The 23702-nt window shown below is 41.1% G+C and overlaps 1 protein-coding gene across 1 annotated transcript; it reads right to left on the bottom strand.

The window, feature by feature from the left end:
* Positions 1–4806: 4806 nt before the first annotated feature.
* Positions 4807–23455, bottom strand: KLHL22 (kelch like family member 22). Its single transcript, XM_082491464.1, has 7 exons — positions 23429–23455; positions 13058–13327; positions 11976–12141; positions 10034–10752; positions 8689–8881; positions 7028–7261; positions 4807–5964 (listed from the first exon to the last, which is right to left on the bottom strand). Exons 2-7 carry the CDS (start codon positions 13282–13284, stop codon positions 5587–5589), a joined length of 1917 nt encoding a protein of 638 aa, XP_082347590.1. The 5' UTR covers positions 13285–13327; positions 23429–23455; the 3' UTR covers positions 4807–5586.
* Between the last annotated feature and the right edge of the window lie 247 nt (positions 23456–23702).

Here is a 23702-nt window from a genome sequence, read left to right as displayed (position 1 = left end):
AGGCCTCAGGGGCTGGGAGAGCTCTTGGCGCATGGTGCAGCGTGAGCGTTTTGAATTTCAGAGGGAGGTTGGTGCGGGGTGACCTCAGGCGAGTGGCGTGGGCCTTGGCGTGGCCTGACTCACGTTTGGGAGGGCTTGCAGTGGCAATCAGCGTGTCCGGTGGCAGTAGGCAAGGGCGCGACAAAGTAACTGCACTCATTCCCCAGATGCGCTTTTGCAAATAGTGTGATTTCAGCTCTGTATAATTTGTGCTTTTGTTTGTTTTGTTTTGCTTTGGGGCTGGCCATGTGAAATGAAGCAGCGCTTGAAAGCAAAAAGCATTTAAAATGGAGAAATGGATTTAAGATGACTGTCTTGAAGCACTTAACTGGACTGTTGTGCAGTCTTATGCCAGCTTTGCTGTCTTGCTTTCACACGCTGCCTTTTCCAAAAGCTCAGTCACAACATGGTCATTTTTTTTCTCTTTGTTCTTCTTCCTACATTGGCAACTAGTGCCAGCTGAGGTATTTGGATTGGAACATATTGGTTGTGTCTCTGTAGACCTTTAGCAGAGTTCAAATCATCTAAAATGGGAGACTCATCCAGTGTAATTCTTTTGTTTTAGACAACATCATCCAGGAAAGTCTCATAACATCACTAACACAAAAGGATCTTAAAGTAGGACCTGAATACCTACAGGTATCACTTTACCAGCCACTAAAGTACAGCCATCTCCTGGGCGGAAAGCAACAGCTGTTTGATCATGTACAGCAATACTAGCAAAACAGTAGACCCAGAGATGAATAACACTATCTGAAAATTCACATCCATGCAAAAATATTTTGTCCATTGCTAGGGAAGCTTACTTAGTAGCTATACCTTTGATCCATTCCTACTGGATTAAGTGCTTGCATCTGCCAATGAGAGTCAGTTTTAAACACATGTAGATAGGCTACAATAGATTATGAAAGTTACTATGTTTCCTTCTGTCATTCGAACAGATTTGGATCGTTTTCTGTTTGGCCATGGCCAAAATATAGATTAAAAGATAGTACTTGGACTTGCAATAACATGCTAAATAATGTTTAAAAATAATTACAAAAGCCACAAGTTAGCAGCAGAATTAGTAACTCATAGTATATAAAATAGAATTTAAAATTCCTATTGTTGCATTTTATTGAATTACAATTTTTGTTATAATAAAAATAAAATGTAGTAGGTCAAATACGTAGTGATTTTGTTTCCATTTCGTATAGATAATACTAAAATCTCAAAAAAGTTGAAACATGTCAAGAATAAATAGTATTTAATTATAAACCGGTTTTTGTGCAATATTGCACAGGCCTGGGCTGATGCTGGAGAACCAGCACACCCACTTTCCCATCCAGAGAGGTTTCTAAAGCATGGAGAGGCTTTCAGTTTGGAAGGAAGCACCACAATTAGCTGTTCTGAACTTGTATTCGTGCAGGCTGTGTGCATCCTTCAAGTAATTCTCCACTCAGTTTCAGTAACTGTGGTTGAACTAGGCCAGGTATTCTTGGTAAAAGATCCCATGTTTACTTACATATGAGAAAGATGACTTGTTCAAGATCATTAATGTTATCTGATAAGACTGGGCTTCAGCTTCCTAGACTACAGACAATTGTCTCAGGTATCTTTACATTCCTACAACTGCATTTGGTTTAGGAAGAATGGAGACATATATGATACCACTTTACCTTTTTATTGCATAAAAACACATTTATGCTCTTTGTCTTACCTGTTGGCTGCTTCCACCCTCAGAGCATGGCCAAATAGTTGTAGCACAACTGAGGAGGTGGGGAGCTCTTGAAGTGCATCAGCTGCTGATGAAATAAAAACTCGGTTGGCAGAATGTTCGCTTGAGAAGATCCTGTCCCTCTTTCTCCATGCCCAGCTGCTCCATCTTCCTTATGCCAGAAGCTTCTGACCCCATCAGTTGGGCTGAATGCCAAATAAATTGTACATGTGGCTGGTTTCTAAGTAAGGAGAAGTAAATTTCTGTCAAGGGTATAGAATGAGAATCCTTATTTGTTTCAAATGAATCATTGTGTATGCTTCCAATGCAAAATTAACGACCCTAATTTAAACCACGAGGAAATGGGAAAGGATATGTTGGATTTGGAGGTAGACAGCTGGAGAAGAAATACAGTAGTGAAAACAGTTATGAAACAAAACCTGAAGCAATTACAATCACTTCTCCAAATGTGGAAGCCTGAAATACTTCAGGATACAAGTCCACTAATTACAATTCTAGCAAATATGCCTATACAGCTTTACCTCTGTGCTGGCAGGAAGTAGGAAAATAGATCATCAAGAAACCTAGTTATTATTCTTTTGGACTTCCTAATGTATCAGCAGTTTAAGTGTTGGTATTTTGATCACTCAGTTCTGGAAGAGTTGTTTGGCTATTCTCTTGCAGACCAGAAATAACTTAAGAGTTTTCTTAGTTCATCGTCCATCTGTCCACAATGTCTCGTGCTATGCTGTCTCTGAGGACTCGCTGTAAAAAATGAATGCTTTTTACTGTAAGATACAAGACTGAGAGGAGATCAGAGAATTTATAAATTTAAAAATAAGGAATCAGCTTAAAATCCGTATGAGTACATGGTTTTCCTAAGATAACACAAAGTTTAAGTGGGCTCTTGAACGCCAAGCTCCCAATGCATTGTTCTTGATAGGAAAACCAATCAATAATAATTATAGCTCTGCGTATCAATCTGTAACCTCTCCTGCAATTTCTTTATATAGGTAACTGTAGTAAACAAGAACAAAGCTCTTTCTATCTGCCGAGTTAGATAAAATTGCCAGCTGTATAGCAAAGCAATTTTATTATTGTTTAGCCTAAGTGTTAGTTTGAAAAGTTACATGCTGGACTGAAATGAGCTACTGCTAAATGATTAGGACGGTTTGAGCTAAACTAAACTCTGTGGGTCTTTACCTATACAAAATACATGCAAGTAAGATAGTACATACCTTAACTTTCAACAATATTATGCTCAGATGAAAATAAATTTTGGTTGTGAAAGCAACAGTTTTGGTTTTATCAAATCAAAATGCATAATACCTGCCCTTAGGTTTAGTTCATGTAACTTAGGGGTATTATACCAGTAACTAAAAAAAAAAAATAGAAAAAATAATGCAGCACTTCTCTCTAAGGTAGGTGATCTGCTTTAAGGAAAAGTAATTTACTTGTAACTGCATTCTAAGCCTTATATTGATTTGCTTTGCACAGCATCCAACTGCAACATTTAATAAATAATGCAATCACAAAATTGCATATACTGATAAATGGAAAAACAGATCACCTGACTATCTAAAAATTAGTACTCAAACACAGAAGGAGTGATAGGGTAGAAGCTGGAAAAAAAATCCACGAGTTTTCTCAAGATGTTTCTTTAACTTAATAGTTACTCATGAATGTCTTATATTCTCCTATGTAATCTAAGAATTAGCCTATATCAGCTTGGTTATTTGTAATAGTAAGTAATACCCTCTAGTGGTATACATAGGAAAAGGAAAAGAAGGCACTAGTTGAAGTGGACAATGCGCTGCAAGCATTAGACTTGTGTTAGATGTCTGGGTTTAGTTAGAACAGCTGGGTCTAGAATATGACCTGGACCACTAGAAATCTTGAATTGCTTGTTGTTTGCAGACAAACCAAATTGCCACTGCAACCCTTGCAGTCTGGAAGCAGTGGTTCTAGTGATGTCCAGGTCAAAGAGATCTGTCCTTACATCTGAGGGCTACATTCAATTTCTACACATTAAAAGTAACTCTGTAGGCAAAATAGGAATACTCGTCAGTCTCCAATACTGCAGTGTAATAAGGTCTGTATTTCCAGACTCCATATGCAGTTCAGAGTTCATTATAAAAAAGATTTTCTGAAGAAGCTCATATACAGGTTTTCCTGCAGTTACCAGATCTTTTCATTTGACAATTTGCAAATGGTCAGAGATTGAGGTGAAAACTGATAGTGCTGGAGAAAAAAAGTCCAACAAATGCCCCTCTTTCTTACCAAGAAAAAGCTGTTGAGCTTATTAAAAGACATGTGCAAGTACTCTTGAATCTTTCCCAGAAGCCCAGTCTACTAATGTAGAGTCATCTAGGTCCATTTTGAAATCATCTTTGTTTATATAAATAAAATAATCCTAACTAACAGTAATATCCAGGAACTTCTTCCATTTCTCTAAAGTCAGCGTGCACAGTATTTGTCATGATGTAATGATACTTGACTAGTATCATATCATTCTGATTGTCACTTTGGTTTTGCCCTTTTCCTGCAACCCCATTATTGCTAGAAGATTTAAAAGCTTTTGGTAGTTTGTCATGATTTTCTGGTGGCACCAATTACTTCCTGCCCCTCCAAGAAGAAGGATCCCATACTATATTCAGGTATCCCACTGGTTCAGACTTTAAATCAGCTTCTAAACTGTTAGTTAAGCAAGATGGTAGTCAGAAGCCAATTATTTTTAGGGCTCATGAAGGAATGATTTACTATGCCATATCTTTCTGAGCTGTAGTAATTCTGTATTATGTTCCTGGCATTAGTTCAGCTACTGCAGGGTCTTGGACCAGTGCAATTTTCAATAGCTCTAGTTATCTCCTTATTACTTTTTTTCTTACGCTGTGGCAAACCAATCTCTGCTCTCTTTATCCTCTTCTAAAGCATATAATAAAAGAATGAAAAAAAATTGCCCATCTCCCAAGCTGGTGTACTTTCACTGATATTAATGTAGTACTATAGGATCTAGTTAAACTCATTAACTTTCAGAGTCCACATCACGGTTAATAAAACTGAGACAGTAGTTAAAAAGATAAAAGTTCTGATGAGGATTTATTAATTTATGCTTGTGAACAAATGTGTCTGACAGTTGAATGATGAGATTGCCATACTTTGTACAGAGAGTTTTTTCAAGAAATCTTCTTTCCACTGTGTTGACAGAACTTGCAGTATAGAAGTTCAGGAGTGGGTGTCAGTTCACAGACTCTAACCCAGTTACAAAGATGGCTGCATGCCCAGATGAGATGAAGGTTCAGACTTTTCTTGCTACTGTTCCTGTTTCTGTATGTTCAATCTTGCTGAAAAACCAATCAAGCTGTCTGACACCTGGCACAGGAGGAAGACACTAGGTGTTACCTTCCTGTGTTAAGCTGGCTAGGAAGTTTTATTACCAAAAAGAAAAAAAAAATCTCAAAAAGCTCTTTCAAGCTAAAAGCTGGAAGGAGAGAAGCTAGTCAAGCAGAGCCTTCTGTGCCTTTTTGTCTGTCTGTGCTGAAGGTTAAGAAAAGTCTCCTTCAAAGCAAAAGAACCTCTATACTTTAACTGGGGGAAAATGGCAGTTCTGAGGTTACTTTAAAAATGCTGCTTTCTGGCAGTCAGGCAGATACTGACTGTAAGTGGCATTTTGTGCAGAACACTTGCAGATGGGCAGATATTGACTGTGAATGGCATTTTGTGCAGAACATTTATTCTTCAAACCTTTAAATACTGATTTATGTATATAAGAAAGACATATAAAATATCTAAGTATTTTCTCCAATCCTTAATTTCATCATCCACTGGCAAAAAATAAATATTAAAGTTTTCTAATCTTCACTTGAATTGTCAAATTCCTCCCAGTCTGATACGCTCATAACTTCTGATGGAAAGTCAAGGTGATACTTCACACGGTCTGCATGCCATTCTGAGAACCATTTCTCTGTTTCCATTAAAATAGCCCTGGGCAAAGTGAGGACACAGGCAGCCATCCCAGAAATATCATCCTCCAGCTGGGGTCCTTCCTCCCAACAGTCTCTCTCTGCATCGTAAATGTGGACATAGTCCATGCGGATTCCTCTGTTGTGGGATCTGCCTCCCAAGACATAGATCCTGTTGTCTAAGACTGCAATACCTGGCTCTCCATGTCCTGCAGGAAGTGGACATACGTTTGTCCACTGATCAGTGCTTGGACTATAGCAGGCAACCTGTACAAAAAAGAAAGAGATTAGCCAAAATCAAACATGTATCTTAGTGACAGAGTGTCAGAGCCTGGCCATGTGGTAAACTATTTAGGAAGCCACGCAATATCATCAGTCTTTTGACAGGGTGTTGGTAATGGAGAGAGCACATCACTATGTAGTAGAAGCACAGTACTCGGCAGAAAACTGTGCATAGTTGCCATATAGCTTTGAATCACAACTTCGGACCCTACTGCTGGAGTCACAGCTGTATGTCATTCAAAAAATGTATACAAAAGTGAAAGAGATGGGGACATGTGCTAATATAAGCTCAGACATAATGCATCTGTTTGCATTAGGAAAAAATGTGCTGGAACATACAAATATGACAAAACTGCTAAGCTGTCTCCGCACCGTATGTTGGGAAGTTTTAGATTTCATTGGGTACCTACTTGGCTAACTGCTTTTATTTGTAAGCACCTTTTTATCATTCAGATACACTTTTCAATTAGATTTATTACTGACATCTTCATTGACTTTATAAGAGCAGTTACTTTTTGTGTCTTCTTTTCATGTCTCTAGGAATTCTAGAAACTGGAATAAGACTCAAGAATTCTCTCCAGCCATCACTTACCATCAGGTACTGTATATTTAATTGCATTATGCAATTGCCATCCAACATATCCTTAATAACTCTGTTCTGCAATTAAATGTTGGTAATTCAAAAGTCCTCGACTTTTAGAAAAAAAATGCATGTGAGAAGACAATACAAAGTAAATTTAGTTGGTGCACTAATTTTGGGTATGTGCATCCCAATGAATGTTATCCTTCAAAGATGTTTTAAAATTGGTAGGAATTCCAAGTGCTAGACCTTTCATGCTTTGTGGGTTAGACAATGCGTTCAAGACAGACAACAGTAAATAAATCATTGCAAGTTCTGCAACTGAGTGGGGGAGGACTGGTGCAGTAGCTATCACTGGGCAGACAGTTTTATTTGCATACTTAGTAGGAGAAAGACATTACATCAGAGTACAAGCATCCATAAGAAAGAGACTCTTCCAAGAAAGACACAGGTATGACATGTTCTCACCTGGTGAACATCCCTTCTGTAGCCAGAATCATTGTTGCTTCCTCCAATTACATAGAGCTTTCCTAGCAGTGCAGCCATCCCATGCCAAGCACGTCTCACTGGACCATCTGCTAAAACATCCCAGCGGTCAGTCTTTGGGTCATAACATTGTAGCTCCTTCAAATAGTCTTCTCCTCTCCTCCCACAAGTAATATACATCTTCCCATCCAGGGCTGCTCCAGCATGTGCATATACCTGTATCACCACATGGGAAAGGAAGAGGTTGAGGTCTGGATTTATGTATTTCTCCCAGTTTCAAAGTATGGAATAGACATTAAGGGAGTGACGTTCTTCATGAGTTACGCAGATATCAACATCTGAAAGGATTTTCTTACAGACAATTGCTTTCTAGGTGGTTATGCTACACGCATGAATTTCTGAACGAAAGACTAGTATTTCTAAAACTTCCAGAACTGCAGTGGGTTCTCATTCTTTATTGTTCCTGGATTAGAAGATCATTCATACTAGTATTTTTCTCCCTAGTCTGCTTGGAAGCCTTTCTGTTGGTGATTATTCTTATACAAGCAGTGTTATCAAAAATGCAAAATACCCTACTTAGCACTCAATTGGACCTTAAGGCTTTTTATATTCTCAGCATCAACACACATTTATTATTTGTGACCTCAGGCAAGCTGTTTATCCTCTTCTGCCTCTGCATCCCTTTTGTAAAGTGGCAGTAATATTTATATTTTTAAAGTGTCCTGAGATTCTCAATTGAGAGGCATTATGAAATCACAAATATTATTTTGTACTGGTCACTTGACCCAAAGCTTTTAAAAGGTGTAGTAGAAATCAGCATAGTTTCTTGAAAGATTACTCAGGATTTTAGTTTTCTTCCTGAACCAAGATTCATCAAGCAGTTGTTTGTATTTATCTTCCTCCTTTGCAACACTTCTAACCTGAAAATGGAAATTCTTGCCTTTATTAGCAATATAAGAACTTAGAACAAACTTTTCCACTCATAACCCCAATTCCCATGTCACCACACCGTTTCCTGGTTCCTGCGGTCACAACTGCTAGTTTGGCAATTGCTGTTCTAGAAGGATAAATGGTACTGATGACAAAAGATAGCTATTCACTCACATATTTCAAATGAGTAATGGTCTTACGTTAGCTGACTGAGACGTGATTCTGCATCACATAAGCTATTGTCACCGGAACTTGTTACCCAATCTCAGTTCTGTGTCCAGGAACTAAGTAGTTTATAGAAACTGATGTACCTTCTTAGTGAGGCATTATCTCTTCTGATCAGGAGTAAAGCATGTTGTCAGGACTGTAAATGAGAAGCTTATACTACTGTGGCTCATGGTTTACCTGCCTAGGAGAAATGGGAACTTCCTGTTCCCAGAGGTTGTGTTCAATTTTAAATGGTTTTAAGGATTAACACAACAAAGATGCAGGGGAAAACAACAAGAAAACAGGAAAAAATAAGCATTTAACCTCAAAAAGGAATTTACAAATATTATTATTCTTTCTTGATATTAATTTATCCCATATACAGAGGCTACTGTTTCCCATCTGATTATCACCAAATTAAAAGCTAGACATGAGAAAAGCATCTAAAAAGATGAAATCAGTAATTGTAGAACTGTAGTACTGTGTGTGGCTAATGCACTCCTTACCTCCTTCTTCAGAGGTGTCACATATTCCCAAGTGTTGCTTTTAGGGTCATACCTCTCCACTTCCCTCAGGTCTTCATGGTAATCTCGGCCTGCGACAGCATATATATAGTTGTCCACAACACAAACACTGAGGTCAGCATGCTCTTGCTGTAGGGACTGGATCTGGAACCATTTGTTGTGTCGCGGGTCATACCTTGTAAAAGAATGGGATCAAAGAACATTATTCATACAGCCACAGAATCATTGCTGGAATACCAGACAACACCACAGATGTGGGTTACTGTACTGTCTTTGGCTGAAATTGAGCTCAGCTGTAAGTGGAGTGAAATTTGGCCTTGTCAGCATTTTATTATTAGCAATGTTGGTTTACTCTATTTTTAGAAGATTTATTTTAGCTGATATAATCATGCTATAAAAGCCTAGGTTTTCCACTGTCTTATACGCTGCTGTCAGGTTATACATCAAAATCTCAGCTTGCACAAAGCCATTCTATAAGGTAAAACAGTCTAAAAATAGCACAAAGACTGAATGTGAATCTTCAAGAGGCCAAGAAGGGCATAAATATGTGGTGGGTTCTTTGATTCTTTTCCCCAAATATCTGCTGCTCAAAGTGATCCTCATGATTCATTTTCAGATCAAAATATCTATCTGGTCTGGAAATTTTAGTTACAGAGAAAACTGGTCGTGAAGTGAAACTATGCATGCAATAAAATAAGGGCAACTCAGCTAAAACTAGTAAAAATGACCACAATATAAAGACAATAGGGTTTATATCTGGTTTTGCAATGTAATGGGCATTAAAATTTAAAATTGATCCTTCCTCCTGTTCTTTTCCCTGGCACAGAATGCTGATACTTCCCTGGAACGCTGCTATTGTGCACACAAATTCTCGATAATCAACCAGTAAAAGCCTTTTATTTAAAAATCCTTTTTGTTAGCTAAATCCCTTTGTATTGGGACCAAAACTACACACAGGAGACTTCTAGAAAATCCTAGTTCAAGAGCATCTAGACAATCTAGGATTCTATGTAATCCTAGTTAACTACGGCTTCCCACGCCTTTACTACTTCCCCCCTCCAACAAGGCAGTAAGGTAGCACACGTAATACTCTTGAATGAGTAGCTGTTTCTACCCTGTCAGGCTTGGCTTTGTCCCATAAACACTGCTGGAAGCTTCCTGTTACTATAAGGTTCATTTCTTTATTTCTTGTTTTCTTTCAGTGAGGTCCCTGCTCAGTTCCTAATCTTTTGGCTGGCAAGCATGCAGACTGCACTACTGGCTTATTGACTCAGAGATGGGCAACAGGGTGGTAATAAAAATAATAGCAGGATTATCCTTATCTTACCTCCAACACCTTGACTCTGCTCGAAAACCACTTACATTGTTGTCTCCGCCAATTAAATATACAAAATTATTGAGAACAGCAATCCCTTGGTTGGACATTCTGGGGGCTAGTGCAGCTGTAAAATGCCTCCACTCTCCCAACAAGGGGTTCAGATACTTGGCTTGATCACTGAGGACAATGGATGGAGTAGAATGCATCCCTCCAAATCCTACTACACACTGGAACTCTGATCTCAGCTGTGTCTGGGAACTCTGAAGAATTGGCTGAAGACATTCATTCTTGTGGTACATTAATGCATCTGCCACTGTATCTTTTAAAGGACAGGAACTTAATTTGTCATGAAGCCTTTGCAGGATCTGAGGTTCCATCAGAGGAAAACGAACTGTCTCAAGTAGCTTAAGGGGCTCCATCAGGGAGACCTGATCTGTCTCCAGTTGCTCTGGAGAATAATGATAAAAAAGTGCCCCTTCATAAACTTCAAACTCATAGTTAACCTCCAAACGGTTGCTGCTAAGAAGGGAGTAGACCTTCTGCAAGGGTAGCTGTCGGTACACTTGTGTCCTTGAGAAAGCTGCAAAGTTCTTCAAAATGTAGGAGTCCAGTTGATCACTCAAATGTCTCAAGTCATAATGGTCAGCTAGTCTGTATATGTCGAGGATGTTCTCTTCATCTACCCAGGACATGAGAAAATCACAACAGAACTTAATGACTTCTGGAATCTGCAAGAGAGAGAGATTTTTCATTTCTGACACCACTTGCCTCACGCTTAGGAGACAGGTGACAGAAGCCTGGGATGACTGTAAGAAAGTTGTCCACAAGACGACTGCTCTCCTCACAGTCTGATTACCATGTTCATTTGCGCTCAATTCACCTTTCTCCAGAGAAAAAGAACAACTCAACATGGGTATGTAGATGAACATAATATAGATCTTCTAGCCACATTATACCGAAGCCGATGAATTTGGCTTCAGGTGCAGCAGCAATGTGTCTTCCAAGATACACAGGACACTGGACAGCCAGGCTGCCTGGTTTGTTAGCATAGCACCAAGCTGCAGGCTGCCCAGGAGGCAGTTATGTAAACGGAAGGCATGAAGCACATGGTAAAAGCCAGGTTTACAGCCACTCTGTAATTCTTCTTTCAGCGCACTATAGACATCCTGTATCAAAGATTCTGTCTGTAACAAATATATCTGCATCACTCAAGAGCACAGGAAGCCATTTGAAAGGAAAATTAATATTTAGTGTTGTCTTCTGAATACAATTTGACTTTGTACCTGGCAGGACGGACTACTGGCAAACAAAGAACTAACTGCTGTTCAAGAGCCCCTCCACTAATAAAGTGGTGCTAAGTGTGTAGAAACCAACCAAAGCAAGCACCCAGAAAGTTTAAGATTTAGTACCAAAGCCTTGTGCAGCAGTTAGCTGCAGGGGAAATAAGAGAAAAAACCCTTGTCGTTAAGGCACATGAACTCTGCACTTAGTGCAGAAACCATAGTGGTAGGATTTCCTGTAGTGACGGGGTCAGGGGAGGTTATGTGCCTGTGGACGCAATCTGGGGAAGTTCTTGGCAGGCTTCAGCTGCACAACAATTTCTCAGCAGCAAGCCCTGTCCTTTACCATAGGCCAGAGGTATTCTATTCTAGGGAAGCTTTCATAAGCAGATCACTGTAAGCGGGTGCTGTATAAAATAGTCCTCTAGACAAAATGGTAAATTTTTATAAGTAATAAAACCATTGGCACAAATGAGATATGCATGCACTCATTCATTGTTCCTACCCTTCCATAGTTACTCCCAGTGGATACAGCATCCCAAAGAAATGCTTATCAGACCCATGCTCTTTTTCACCCCCTAGCCCTCCATCTAACCAAATATCCGTGGGGTTTTTTTTCATTGTTGCTTTTGCTTCTTGCTTCTTTTTTGTCACATCTCCCAGTACCTCACCTGAAGCTGACAGGCTGCAGCTAAGGTTTCCTGTACACTGTTCACACTGAGTTCCAGCTCAGAAGTGTAAATGAAGTTCAAGATTTTACACATTGCATTGTAGGAGATGCCATGAATATGAACTTCTTCTTGTTCCATCTCTCTCAGTCCTCCTGCAAACATTCCTCTGTAAAAAAGACAATGGCACATGCTGTGGCAGATTTGCATTGAACCTATATTCAGTTTGCTTATCTTATGTTGTCCTGGGAACATAAAAAATACTCAGAAAGAGAAAAACCTAGCCAGACACTTTTATGGGATTACCTCTTCTCTAAGCCAAGGATAGGAAGAGTACAGGCCTTTAGGACCTAAGGAAGTAACACTCTTCATTGTGCAGCAAAACAGTAGGGGCCATCTGCAAGGTACAATTCACAGCTGAAGGACTTAAATGCAGACACAGTACATATGGATAGTCAATGGGCAGAGGCAGATACTCTGAGTGTGGGGAAGAGGAAAAACAGAGGAACTTGGGACTGTAGGAATTTTTTTCTAAGCTAGAGCAGTTCTTCCTCCAGTTAGAAGTTTGGCTGGATTGCCTTGGGATTTGCTTGTTTGCTCTTTGAAAATAAAGTCAGTTCAAGAAACTACTAGTCAAATTGACCAGGGAATGCCTGATTTAATGGACAGCAAGCCATACTACAGGCATGTAACAGAGTGACCCACTTCTACTGTCTTTTTGTATATTATGAAGTGATCACGACAATGGACAGTCTTACAATGCTAAGGATATGTTAAAAGCCACCTAGAGTGCATTTATGCAGAAGACACCTGTTCAGATAGTCTCTTCTCTTTATATACCTCCAAGTACCACAGGCAGTGAATTTAGTGGAGGTAAGCTCAGTGTGCAGGATCTAGATCTTTATTTCTGTAGAGACATAATAGAGAGATGAATAGAGCCATACTTAGTATTTTGAAATACATTCAGCTCCATCTTATGGGTCTAATTTTACCTCAAGAAGCAGTGTGCCAAGACAGAAGATTTGGATGTTGCAAGTTTGAGTAACATTCAGACACACGTTTGTTACTGCTGTACTGAAGTGTACCTGAAATAGTCACAGGATGCAGCTAGAAGTATGCGATGAGCCTCAATAGGTTTCTCTTCCACTACCAGAACTACATCGAAGAGGATGCTGCTGTCTCGGAGAGATACCAAGCCACTGAGCAAGGCCTGAGAGTGCTCTGCACTGCGGTATGTGTTGCTGGTGCGCTGCTGAAGGGAGGGCTCGAGTTGAGCTTTGTGTGGCTGAGTCAGCTCCTGATCCTCCGCCATCCCAGGCAGAAATGCTCAACCACCAGCTGTAGCAGAATGAAATCTGTGAGACAACAGAATCAGCAAAGGTTTGTACCTTTTGCTTTATGAATGGTCCTCTGACCCCCGCCTATCACAGTAAAAAATCAAACCAACTCTTTATTCAATGGAAAGACATTCTACCCTGAAGAAATTATTCTGAACGATGATACTGAAAATAAACAGGCATATATCAGCACACCAAACTGGCAGAACATGGTTTTTCAAGCAAGTATTCTGACTTTTGGGGTTTCAGTCTAAGAGTCAGAGTGGGGATATTTTTTTCTTAGCAAGAGTTTCTTTGCGTTTCTGCATAATTTATAACAAAGAACAAAACTGACATAACTTTTGCCAAATTCCAAGTTTCCCAATATCCTTTGATAACTTTGCTGGAATATAAATTGCACCTTCGCTCTTTCTCGTGATATTTTACTCCAGAATCTGAAAGCTCTCCTCTCTCTGTCTCGTTTTTCATTTTCCTTAGCTGAGCCCATTTCCATCTATCATTCTCTAAAATACTGTATGAAACTGTAGGCTTCAAAGTGAGTTTCTTTATTGTGACAACTTCAAACTAGCTTTTCACTTCACCATGATTCCCTGCAGAGAGAGGGTATTTCCTCCAGCATAGGCACTGTAACAGGGCTATCCCGTACCTTTTTCTAGGGCTGCCATTGACACTGTAGGAAGGTCCCCTATGGCACATGGGGAAACACCTGTAAAAAGCTAGCTGGAAGTGATTGTGTTTCACGTCTATGGTTAAGCTCTCAAAATCTCATGAGTCCTCTTCTACCATCCTGTAATTTACCCTTTCTATTGTCTTTGAAGAATGTCAGAAGTTGTAGCAGTTAGAGCTCGTAGACTCTATGCAGTTGTCAGAGCGCATTAAAAAAACCCAACACATTAGCAAAAGGAAATAACTTAGCTGATATGACTGCTTAGGACACAGTTATGCAGCCTGGGAAATAGTTTAGTGGCACAAGGGATAGTCACAAGGGGTTATCAGCAGTCAAAGAAGCAAAAGCAGAACAAACCCAGCAAATCCAAACAATGAAGAAATGGAGCCATTGTTTAATTGTGCCAGCCATAGACAGAGAATGTAGCATTGGAAATCTCTCAAAGTACTGCAAGGTATTCTGTGTATGGTCAGTGAGGAAGGAGCTATCTGGATGACACCAAGAAATATGAAAACGTTTATTGTTCTGAGGGAAGTTACCCTACACTGTCCAAAACAAAAGGAAGCTAGGTGGCATTACATGGTAAATGGGATGGAAAAAAAAACTGAAAAAGCATATTAATGGTTGTCTGCTTTTTGCCAGCAAAACCAAGACAATCAGGTCAGAAGAGGAGCTCTGATGAGACAGCCTTGTACGGAGCACATTCAGGTTGATTATATGGGGAAAACTATCCATCATCAGCTGAAGAGATAAGTAATGGATTATTTTACATGACAGGTAGATGCTTTCCTAGAAATAAGATGACTGCTTTTGAAGCAAACAAAACACTACTCTATCATTTGATTTGCTCCTGGGGAATACTAAAAGTGATGGATTGAGGCAAGGGAGATAATATAGTAAGAAAGGCAAGTGAAGGAGTGAGTGTTACTAAATGTTGATCAGAAATTTCCCATTTCACTAGAAGGGAATAAATGTACCAAAACCAAAGTACGGTGACATATGGTCCAAATGAGGAACAGACTCAGATAAACCACATTAACTCTGTTAATGTGGTTTAATGTGGTTAACACTCCAGAGTTAATGTGGTTAATGCCCTCAAAAAGGTTGCATCTTTTCCGCTACTTATAGAGCTATATCAAAAGAAGTCTCTATGAGAGTAAAATCATTGCATCAAAAAGCAGAAGTAAATGTAACAAATGAACAATTTTCTGAATTCAAAGACTTGTTGGGTAGAGGAAACAGCATGACCTTTGATACAAGCTTATAGCATGTCATATTGTGTAGCCATTGGTGGAAGAGAGGCTAGGGAGAAATAAGTGGGATATATTAAACTACACAGACCATTGAACCCATGCAACAAGTATTAGAAAAGAAATATATTGTAGGAGAAGTGGCTTCCTGGCAGAGAGAGAGAGAGATACATGATACATGCAGAGTAGTGTAAAAAAACTGTATAATCATGCCAAGCCTTTATTTAAATATAAGTTTAATTAATATAGCCATAGACAGTTACTATTCAGAATACATTCTGCATCCAAATAATCTTAAAAAGGAACAGAAAGGGGGTGAAGCTTTCAGCAAGTAAAGCCCCAAAAGGGATCCTATCTTACAAATATGGTAACGGGAACCAGGAAAATCAAATAGTATTATCAAAGAGAGTAAATAAAAAAAAATAATAAATTCAGGGATTTTGATGCCTGTATGAACATTAGTATCTGCAGAGCTTTCAATGACAAATGGGGCTGTCTTGGAGGTCTGCAGAGAGTTTATCTCACTGCTAGTTCTACTAGATACGGGCTTGACCTATCCCACAATTGTCAGCAATAGCTGAACAAGCCAGCACTTCCAGCAGACCTGAGGTAAGCCCAGTGTGGTCATACATAGATGCTGGGAGTGCAGCTGAACCATCCCCCACAGCTGATTTTTGGCTAGTCAACAGCTGAGCCAACAGGTATTTTGCTACGCTATATTTCATGAATTTTGGCGGTTCCTACTTCTTGTTCTCAACTTCTGCCCCTGGATTGTATCTTAGCTATCACTGATGAGCTGGACTGTCTTCAGGGTGGTCACTCATGCATGTACATCAACACAAGAGCCGTCTTGTGCGTTTGGAGCACAGAGTAACTATGATATGGAAATTCATCACTCTCTATAGCTACCTGTGAGTATTTTGCCATCCACAGTAACATTTGCTGCCAACCAGTTAGCTGTAGGTTGAATACCAATGCTGCTGTGGAAAAAGGGTAGGAGTCTACTGAGCAAGTACAGTGCACATGGTCTAAAACTTGCCAGTGCTCGTGAGCTCTTTTTATACACAGAGACATGAAGTTTCTTAATTACACTGCGGCTACTCAGAGAGCCTATATCCTGTCATGTATATCTCCCTGCTCTCCTAAATCAGGCTTCAATGCTCATAAGTAAGTATGAATGCCTATTGTCACAGTTTTAACCAGTGGTAACACTCTAGAAAAATTCTCACTCCTGATTTTTATGAATTGTTGCCTACTTATAAAATTAAAGGTAAGCACTTATGGTATTAGTCCATGTGTCTGACTGACATAGGTGGTTAAGTCCTCTTTGAGCCAAAAGCCAAGGAAAGTCTCTTAACTAGTACCTAGGTAGCCTTAGGAGCTGATAGACAAGACCTTTAAGACAAGGAAGGCTTGTGGGGAGTGGCCAGCAAGATTCACTTTGCTGATTACTGAGTGCCCTCAGCTTTGTAATAGGTGTACAAGGAGCAGCTGGGGTTGAGTAGGTAGGAAGTTAAAAAGAGTGGTTGTTGAAGCAGGGTTAGTGCAGTGGTATTGTGGGCTTCTTTGAAAGAAAAGCGGGGTGGTTTCGGCATTGAAGTTTTCTGGATTAAATGCAGTATGCTTGGTGAGCTGACAGTTTAGTGTATTTCTCTGAATAATGTTCTAAATATGCTGACTATAAATTTGCTGGGGAGGGATATTGGTGTTGGCACACCACCTTGCTTCTTAGGCTGTGTGGTCTAACTATGACCTTTCCCCTGTGTGCTTTGGGCCTTTGTTACTGTCTGGTACCCGAAACAGTGAAGCGTGCTGCTTTATGTGTGGTGTACCAGCTGGGTAGGGGGGAATGACTGTTAATGTACCTAGGAATTGTTATGCCTTTTAAGTGTCCATCAATCTTAAAAATAGCAAGGAACTTTATTGAATAACATCTGTATATTTTTAGCTGAAAATAATTTAACTTTGTCTCCTCAAAACTGTATTTTGCTTAATCTTTATTGCCCTTTTAAAAACCAAAAGGTAAATGAGGTACAGGCACAACAGCTCTGAATGGAAAGGCAGAACGTGTTTGTTCAGCTTCTTGTGTGCTGCAGAAAACCTTCTATTTGCTGTTTTTCCTTTCTGACCACACACAAACTTTGCTGCCTTTTAGGGTTTGAGACACTACTTTCACAGACTGGCATATCTGTCCCTGTAAATGAAGGAGCTGTAGGCAGGCCCTTACTAGCTAATGTAAATGCACGATCCCTTGAACCATGCAGCTAGGTTCCCTATATCCTGAGCATCTCTCAAGGAGCATTGAAGGGGGCTTGGAGGATGTTCTTGAGGCCTCTCTGTTTTCTTGCATCTGTTACTGAGAAACTTGCTCTATGACTGAGCCAAGTTCTTAGAAATCTTGGTAATACTTTTTTTTCCTCTCCTCTTGTGTAAGTTTTCAGTGCTGGTCAGCTGTTAACAGTCAGATTCAGTGGCTGAGCATTGCAGGACTGACCTTAAGGTAGAAGAGACAAGGAACTCTTTCTGTTAGCTGTGCTTTTTAACAGTAGTAAAGATAAAAAGTATTGTCTTATGTGCTGTGGGATGCTGTCTCCAGGAAAAAAAAAGGGAAGGCAAGTCCTTGTTCCAACCCCTTTGAAACTGCAGAGAAAATCAGATTAGAGATTTTCTTAGCTGGCTGCAAGGGGTATTTGAGACTGCAGTTATATATGTTTGCATTTGTCTTTTAGAGGATGTGGGTTGATGTATTGATTAATTTTAGGGTATTACACTTGATTGCCCAGTATGTAAAGAGAAAGAAGGCATATGAGGTCAGTAATTGTAAGTGCATTTCTATAGGCAATGCTAATGTAGGAAGACATGCACTGTTTGGTCACTTCACATAAAGGAGTTAAAACAACAAAACAAACAAACAAAAAATCCCCCATAAACAGCAAAACCCTCAAAGGTGCCTAGAAAGACATGACTGCTCTTTTTCAATAGACTGAATTTTTCCATATTCTGTACCTGGATTCCATTTAGGAACTGGGAGAAAGCAGCCATACCTTGCAATGGTAGACATGGAGGAAATCTAGTATTTCCTTCTATTTCCTGTACTATACTGAAAGTTTGCTGTGTCAGTAGTGGTCTCTCGTAATAAGCTATGGACACAGTGGAAGCTACAGTGTCTCAGTAGCTTGCTGATAGCTCTGTCTGATTGTCTTGTATTCAACTTTCATTGCCACAACATGCTTCTTCAGATTACTTGTATGGAAAAGTACAAGTCTGTGAGGCTTTTGATTATTCAACTGAAATAATTGCTTATTTGTACATCAAAAGAGATGTGGTTCGGTTTTTTTACAAAATCACCCCTCTGATCAATGATAGAATATTTGCTTTCACAGCAAAGGTATGCGGTTTATGACTGAGGAGGTTGGCACTGGGACAGGAGGAATTGAGGGAGTGGATTGTGGCTTGATCATTCAAACGGCAAAATGGTGAGACTGGTATGCTGGCTTGCTCTTGTAGTCACTGAAAATCCTCATCCTTTTAAGAACACAAAGTATAGGAATGGAGTAACTGAACTAGAACAGGGAAAAGTTAAAGGCATGGTAAAATAGACGTGGTGGAACAGAATGCAGTGTTTGTCCTACTTGAGTTTTTAAGTGCAGATCAATTGTCACACCAAGGTGTTTGTATGCTGCTCCAGTAAAGAACATTCTGGGGAGCGGGAGTTCATACGTCTTACAGCATACGCTTCCCGAGATTGAGAACAAAGTCATACTTCCTTAAGAATATATCTGTGTTGTACCTGGGAGAGCTTCCCAGCATCTGGGTCAGGGCATATAAATGGATGCATCCTGCTGCCATTACAGATATACTCAGCTTTTATTCTCCAGGGAGGTAAGCTGTAATCCTGCACTTTAAAAAACATAGCATAGAAAACTTACAGTGCTGAAGTCTGTTATTGGTGTTGCATGGTATGACATACACCTAGACAAATATTCACCCCTTCTACGACTAGCATCTATGTCATACAGTGATGCTTATTGGTGTGTGGGTTGGTTTTGGTTGTGCTGACAGCCTTGATTCTGTACTGTAGAGAAACAGCTGGATACAGGAAGGATTATCCAAGTTAGTTTCTATGGAAACCCAGACATTTTTGTATTGAAGAGCTCACGGCTGTCAGTTACATCTCTATAAAGAGGTGTTTTATGCAGATAGTGATATTTTCTTGTGCATCAGCTGTGCCCAAAATAAACTAGTGCTTGCTGGTGTCGGGTATCCAAATCTGTTTAGCTTACTGCCATATGGACAGGTGGTTCAAGCTTGGTGGGAGTCCCAGGCTTTCTTAGAATTGTGGAATAATTTAGGCTGGAAGACACTTGGGAGGTCTCTAGTCCAATCTCCTGCTCAAAGCAGGGAAATCTTCGAAATCGGGTCAGGATGCTGAGAGCCTTGTCTAGTCAAACACAGAATCTCTATCCTTGTCAATATTTGGAAAACTGAGTGCTTAACCATCAACTTTGTTTTCTTCTTTATCCTGTCTGAATTTCTTTTCCTGCAATTTGTGACACTTGCCTCTCATCCTTGACACTGTGCACCACAAAAGAGTTTGGCTCTACGTTTTCATGTAACCCATTAGGTATCTTAAAAAACAGCAACTGGCTCTCCCCTTAGCCTTTTCCTCTCTGGACTGAACAAACCCAGCCTTCTTGCCTTGCATGTGCTTGTATCTCCTTGTACATGCTCCTGCCCTGTATGGTCGTGAACGAACTCACAGGTTTTTCTTTCAGGAGCTCTTTCTTTCATGGAGCTCAAAGCTGGGCATGGTATTCGGGTTTTGTGGGCTTTTAAGTGCTGAACGGAGTGGGAAACTAATTTCCCATGATCTACCGGCTATGCTCTTATTAACACATCCCAGTATGAAGCTGGCCCCTACTGGAGGAATTGTATTCAACCTGGCTGCTCATCAGGACCCTCAGGCTCTCTTCTTGCAAAGCTGACTTCTAGTTAGGTGTCCTGGTTTAGTTTTTTTCTAAACTCTAAGTCTCTTTCTCTCTCCCTCTCTCTCCTCTCCCTGGAAAGAGAGGTGGGGGAGAGCATCCATCATTCTTTTCAGTGGCCAGTCTGGCCCAAACCACGACACTAGGCTTGTCTCCAACCTGCTCTGATACATGGAGTTACTCTGACCCAGATGAATGACTTCACTTTTGCTATGGAAATTTTTGTGGTTCCTCTTGGTCCATTCTTAAAGCTTGCTCAGCTGCAGCTCTGTTCTCTTTCTTGCAGGCCATCTTCTTCATAGTTTTTTTCTAACGCAGAGCAACCAGTATGGCGTACTGGTTGTGATCCAAATAGATCAGGCCCTTAAAAGTCTTAGTGCATTGGAGGAAGTTTAAAATCTGTGCCCTAAGGCTTCCCACACCTTCACCTCTCCCTAGGGAGTAACAAGAATTAGGATCTAAGCCAGGCTTCAGCTGAAAGCCTGACAAGAGGATGAGATGCAAGACTAGAGCAAAATGCTAGTTATGCTGACTCTCGGGGGTTGCAAATGCAAATAGGCAGAACCTGGCTACGTAGCAGAATTTTAACAGGGTAGAGGGCATGCAAACAAATAGATCAACTAGTCAGGGAGTGTGCAGAATGGGGAGGCAGCTGGGTGCCTGCCAAAGTAGTTCAGAAAACAGATGTGATGCCACAAACAACGTAAAATGAAAATCCAAACTATTGTTCATTCTAACTGGAGTGCAAATACTGGAATAATTCAACAACTATATAATAATTTGTAATGGGAACTTGTAAGACTGTTTACTACATAGAAGATAACTGAGTACACCATTAGGTGTGGACAAGACTTAAGCCAGTTTCATGCTTTTTGAAGAAAAAGGGAAGAGAAGAAGAGTGAAGGAAAACCAGAAGCTTTGCTTAGCAGTGCTTCTTTCAGAATTATCCCTCTATGCATTCATAACTGCTCAAAAAAAAAAAAAACCCAAACCCCAAAAACTTTCTGAAATATCACTTCACTTTAGGAACCTTCTACAAATATGGGAAACAACCCAAACAGCTCCTTTTGACTGAGGACCCCACAAAAAGAAAGAAACAAAGACATCTGGTAGTATACAATATCTCAACATTAGTTTTGAACCCTCATCAAATGATAAGATGCTTTTGCTAGGTCTATACACACCATCTTTCTTTAAGTCACTCATGATGGAAATATGCAAGCACATCACTCTGGGCTGAATTTCTGAACCATTTTCATTTTCCAGGATTAGCAGTATACCTGAAGTGTGGGAAGAAGCCAAAAGGCATGGTTTGGGAAACGGCTTTTGCAAACTATGCTGTCTCTCAGACTTTGGCATTCACTCCTTTCAGAAGCAAACACCAGTTGTGTTTTTTTTTTTCATGCCTATTAAAAGTTATTTCTAAGGCATATCGAGAATAAAACATCTCATATTTAATATTTTTACGGAAAAAATCCATAAAATTTATCTCTGTCTAAATATATAAATATTTTAAAAGATTTCTTTTCCCGTGAACAGTAGCATAATGTAAAGAGTATGAGCTTTCTAACTTGAATCATTTTCCCTTATCCATGAGTAATTTGCAATTTATCCAAATTCATAGAATTGTAAAGTTTTCCGTGGCACGTGTTTGGGAGGTGGCCTGTGGCCCAAATGCTACCAAGAAATTGTAATGAGGAAAACAAAAATTCAATACAGTGCTGAAATGCTTTCTCTTACAGCTTCATCATATTTTTAAGAGTTTTATTATCTCTTACTAGTTTTGGGTTTTTTTCTTTTGTTCCTAATCTTGAAACAAGATTTGCTTGTCATCTGAGTCTTTCAATAGTCCTGTTCTGGTTTGGATGGAGCAGCTGCTTGCCTTTGAAAGGAAGGAGTGTTAACCAGCCCTGTTTCAGGCAGGGGGTACCTGCTTACCCTAAAGACAAGTGGCCTACCACTAAGGCTCCAGCTTTTTCCAGAATCAGGAGGTGGTGTTTAGTTCTCTGTCCAGATAGATCTGGTAAATCTGTGAGGAATATGTTCTTTTGACAGAATTGCTTTATCCCAAGAACTCTTAGAAAGCCCCTCAAAAATCCTAGAATCTTTTCCATAATAATAACACCACTGCTTTTTTTTTTTTTTTTTTTTAATGAAGCCTCTATGGGATCAAGCTCTCTAAGTAATAACTATGCCAAAATTGACAGTTTATAAATTAGCCACTCGTATACATTCTGAGAATCCTGAGAGACATAGCTAGTTCACAAGACTTGAACCTGCTTTGTTGAGCTGCTAACCACATTATGAATTTTTAATAGTCTAAAATACAAGGAGAAAAAAAACGTTAGGAAGTAATTAATTCTGTGCCAAATACAACAATTAAGTGACCTGGAAGAGAGTGAAGAGCTCTTCCAGAACACTTCAGCTCCAATTTCTGTATCAAACATGAATTCATTCATATTATTCACCACATTAATTTCATTCCTGCAAGTATCTGTGGGGTCATGTCGTCTTCCCCCCCCTGTAACTTATACGTTTCCCCATCAGGAGCACAGAATGAGTGGTTTTCTCTGCAGGGGGAGGTTACAGGGAGTTGCAAATCAGTAAAAAAGATAGCCTGACTCTGGGCTAACCCTGTGATGAAGAGGTGAAAGCCAGTTCAAGCACATTTATGTTTTTACTTTCCCTTCCCCTGCTGAAAATACCTTTGCAGGTCCTGAGATCCAGACCCCCCCCTCCTGCTCATCCCACCTCCCGAGCGGGCAGCCCAGCTCGGGCAGCTTTGCGCGGGGACACGGGCGCCGACCTCGCCCGGACAATCCTCAGGGGCTCCGTGCAGGCAGGGGGGCCCCGGCGAAGGGCGGCCTTGGCCTTGCTGGGGCGCGGCGGGCGGTGGGGCTGGCAGCCCCTTCTCCGGTGCCCGCCGCGCCGCCCCCAGACCCGCTCTGCCGGTCGCACCTTCCCCCACCCCACCCCAGCCCCATGCCCCCGGGCATCCCCGCGGCGCACAGGGAGAAGCGGGACGCCGCCTCACCCGCTCGGGGCTCGTCCCGCCGGGCCGAGCCCCAGCCAGGCTCCCGCCGGCGGCCCCGGGGCTCGCTCGGCCTCCTGGGGGGAACAGGTAATGCCGGGGCCGGCTGGGGGGCGCCACCTCCCCGGGAGCACTGGGCGGCTCGGCGCTCCCTCTCCCCCCTCCGCCGCCGCCCCAGCCACCTACCGAGAGCGGCGGCGGTGGCGGCTTCCGCCTTCATGTGCGACCCGGAAACCGCGGCGACGGCGCGTGACGCGCCCGCCCGGCGAGGGAGGGGCGGCAGCGGCCGGAACCGGGGCGGGCGGCGGGGGCGAGAGCACCCAGCGTCACCCGGGCACCCGCCAGCCCGAGGGACCTGCAGTGTTCCTGGGCGTGGGTGTGCCCGGTCGTACGGCGGGGCCTGGGGCTGCAGGCGGCCGTACCGCCTCGGTGCCGGTGTCGGTGTCGTGGCCGCTACCGC

Source organism: Vanellus vanellus (assembly GCF_965231255.1).
Source record: "Vanellus vanellus genome assembly, chromosome: 16".
NCBI classification, from domain to species: Eukaryota; Metazoa; Chordata; class Aves; order Charadriiformes; family Charadriidae; genus Vanellus; species Vanellus vanellus.
This window is presented reverse-complemented; position numbering and strand designations above follow the sequence as displayed.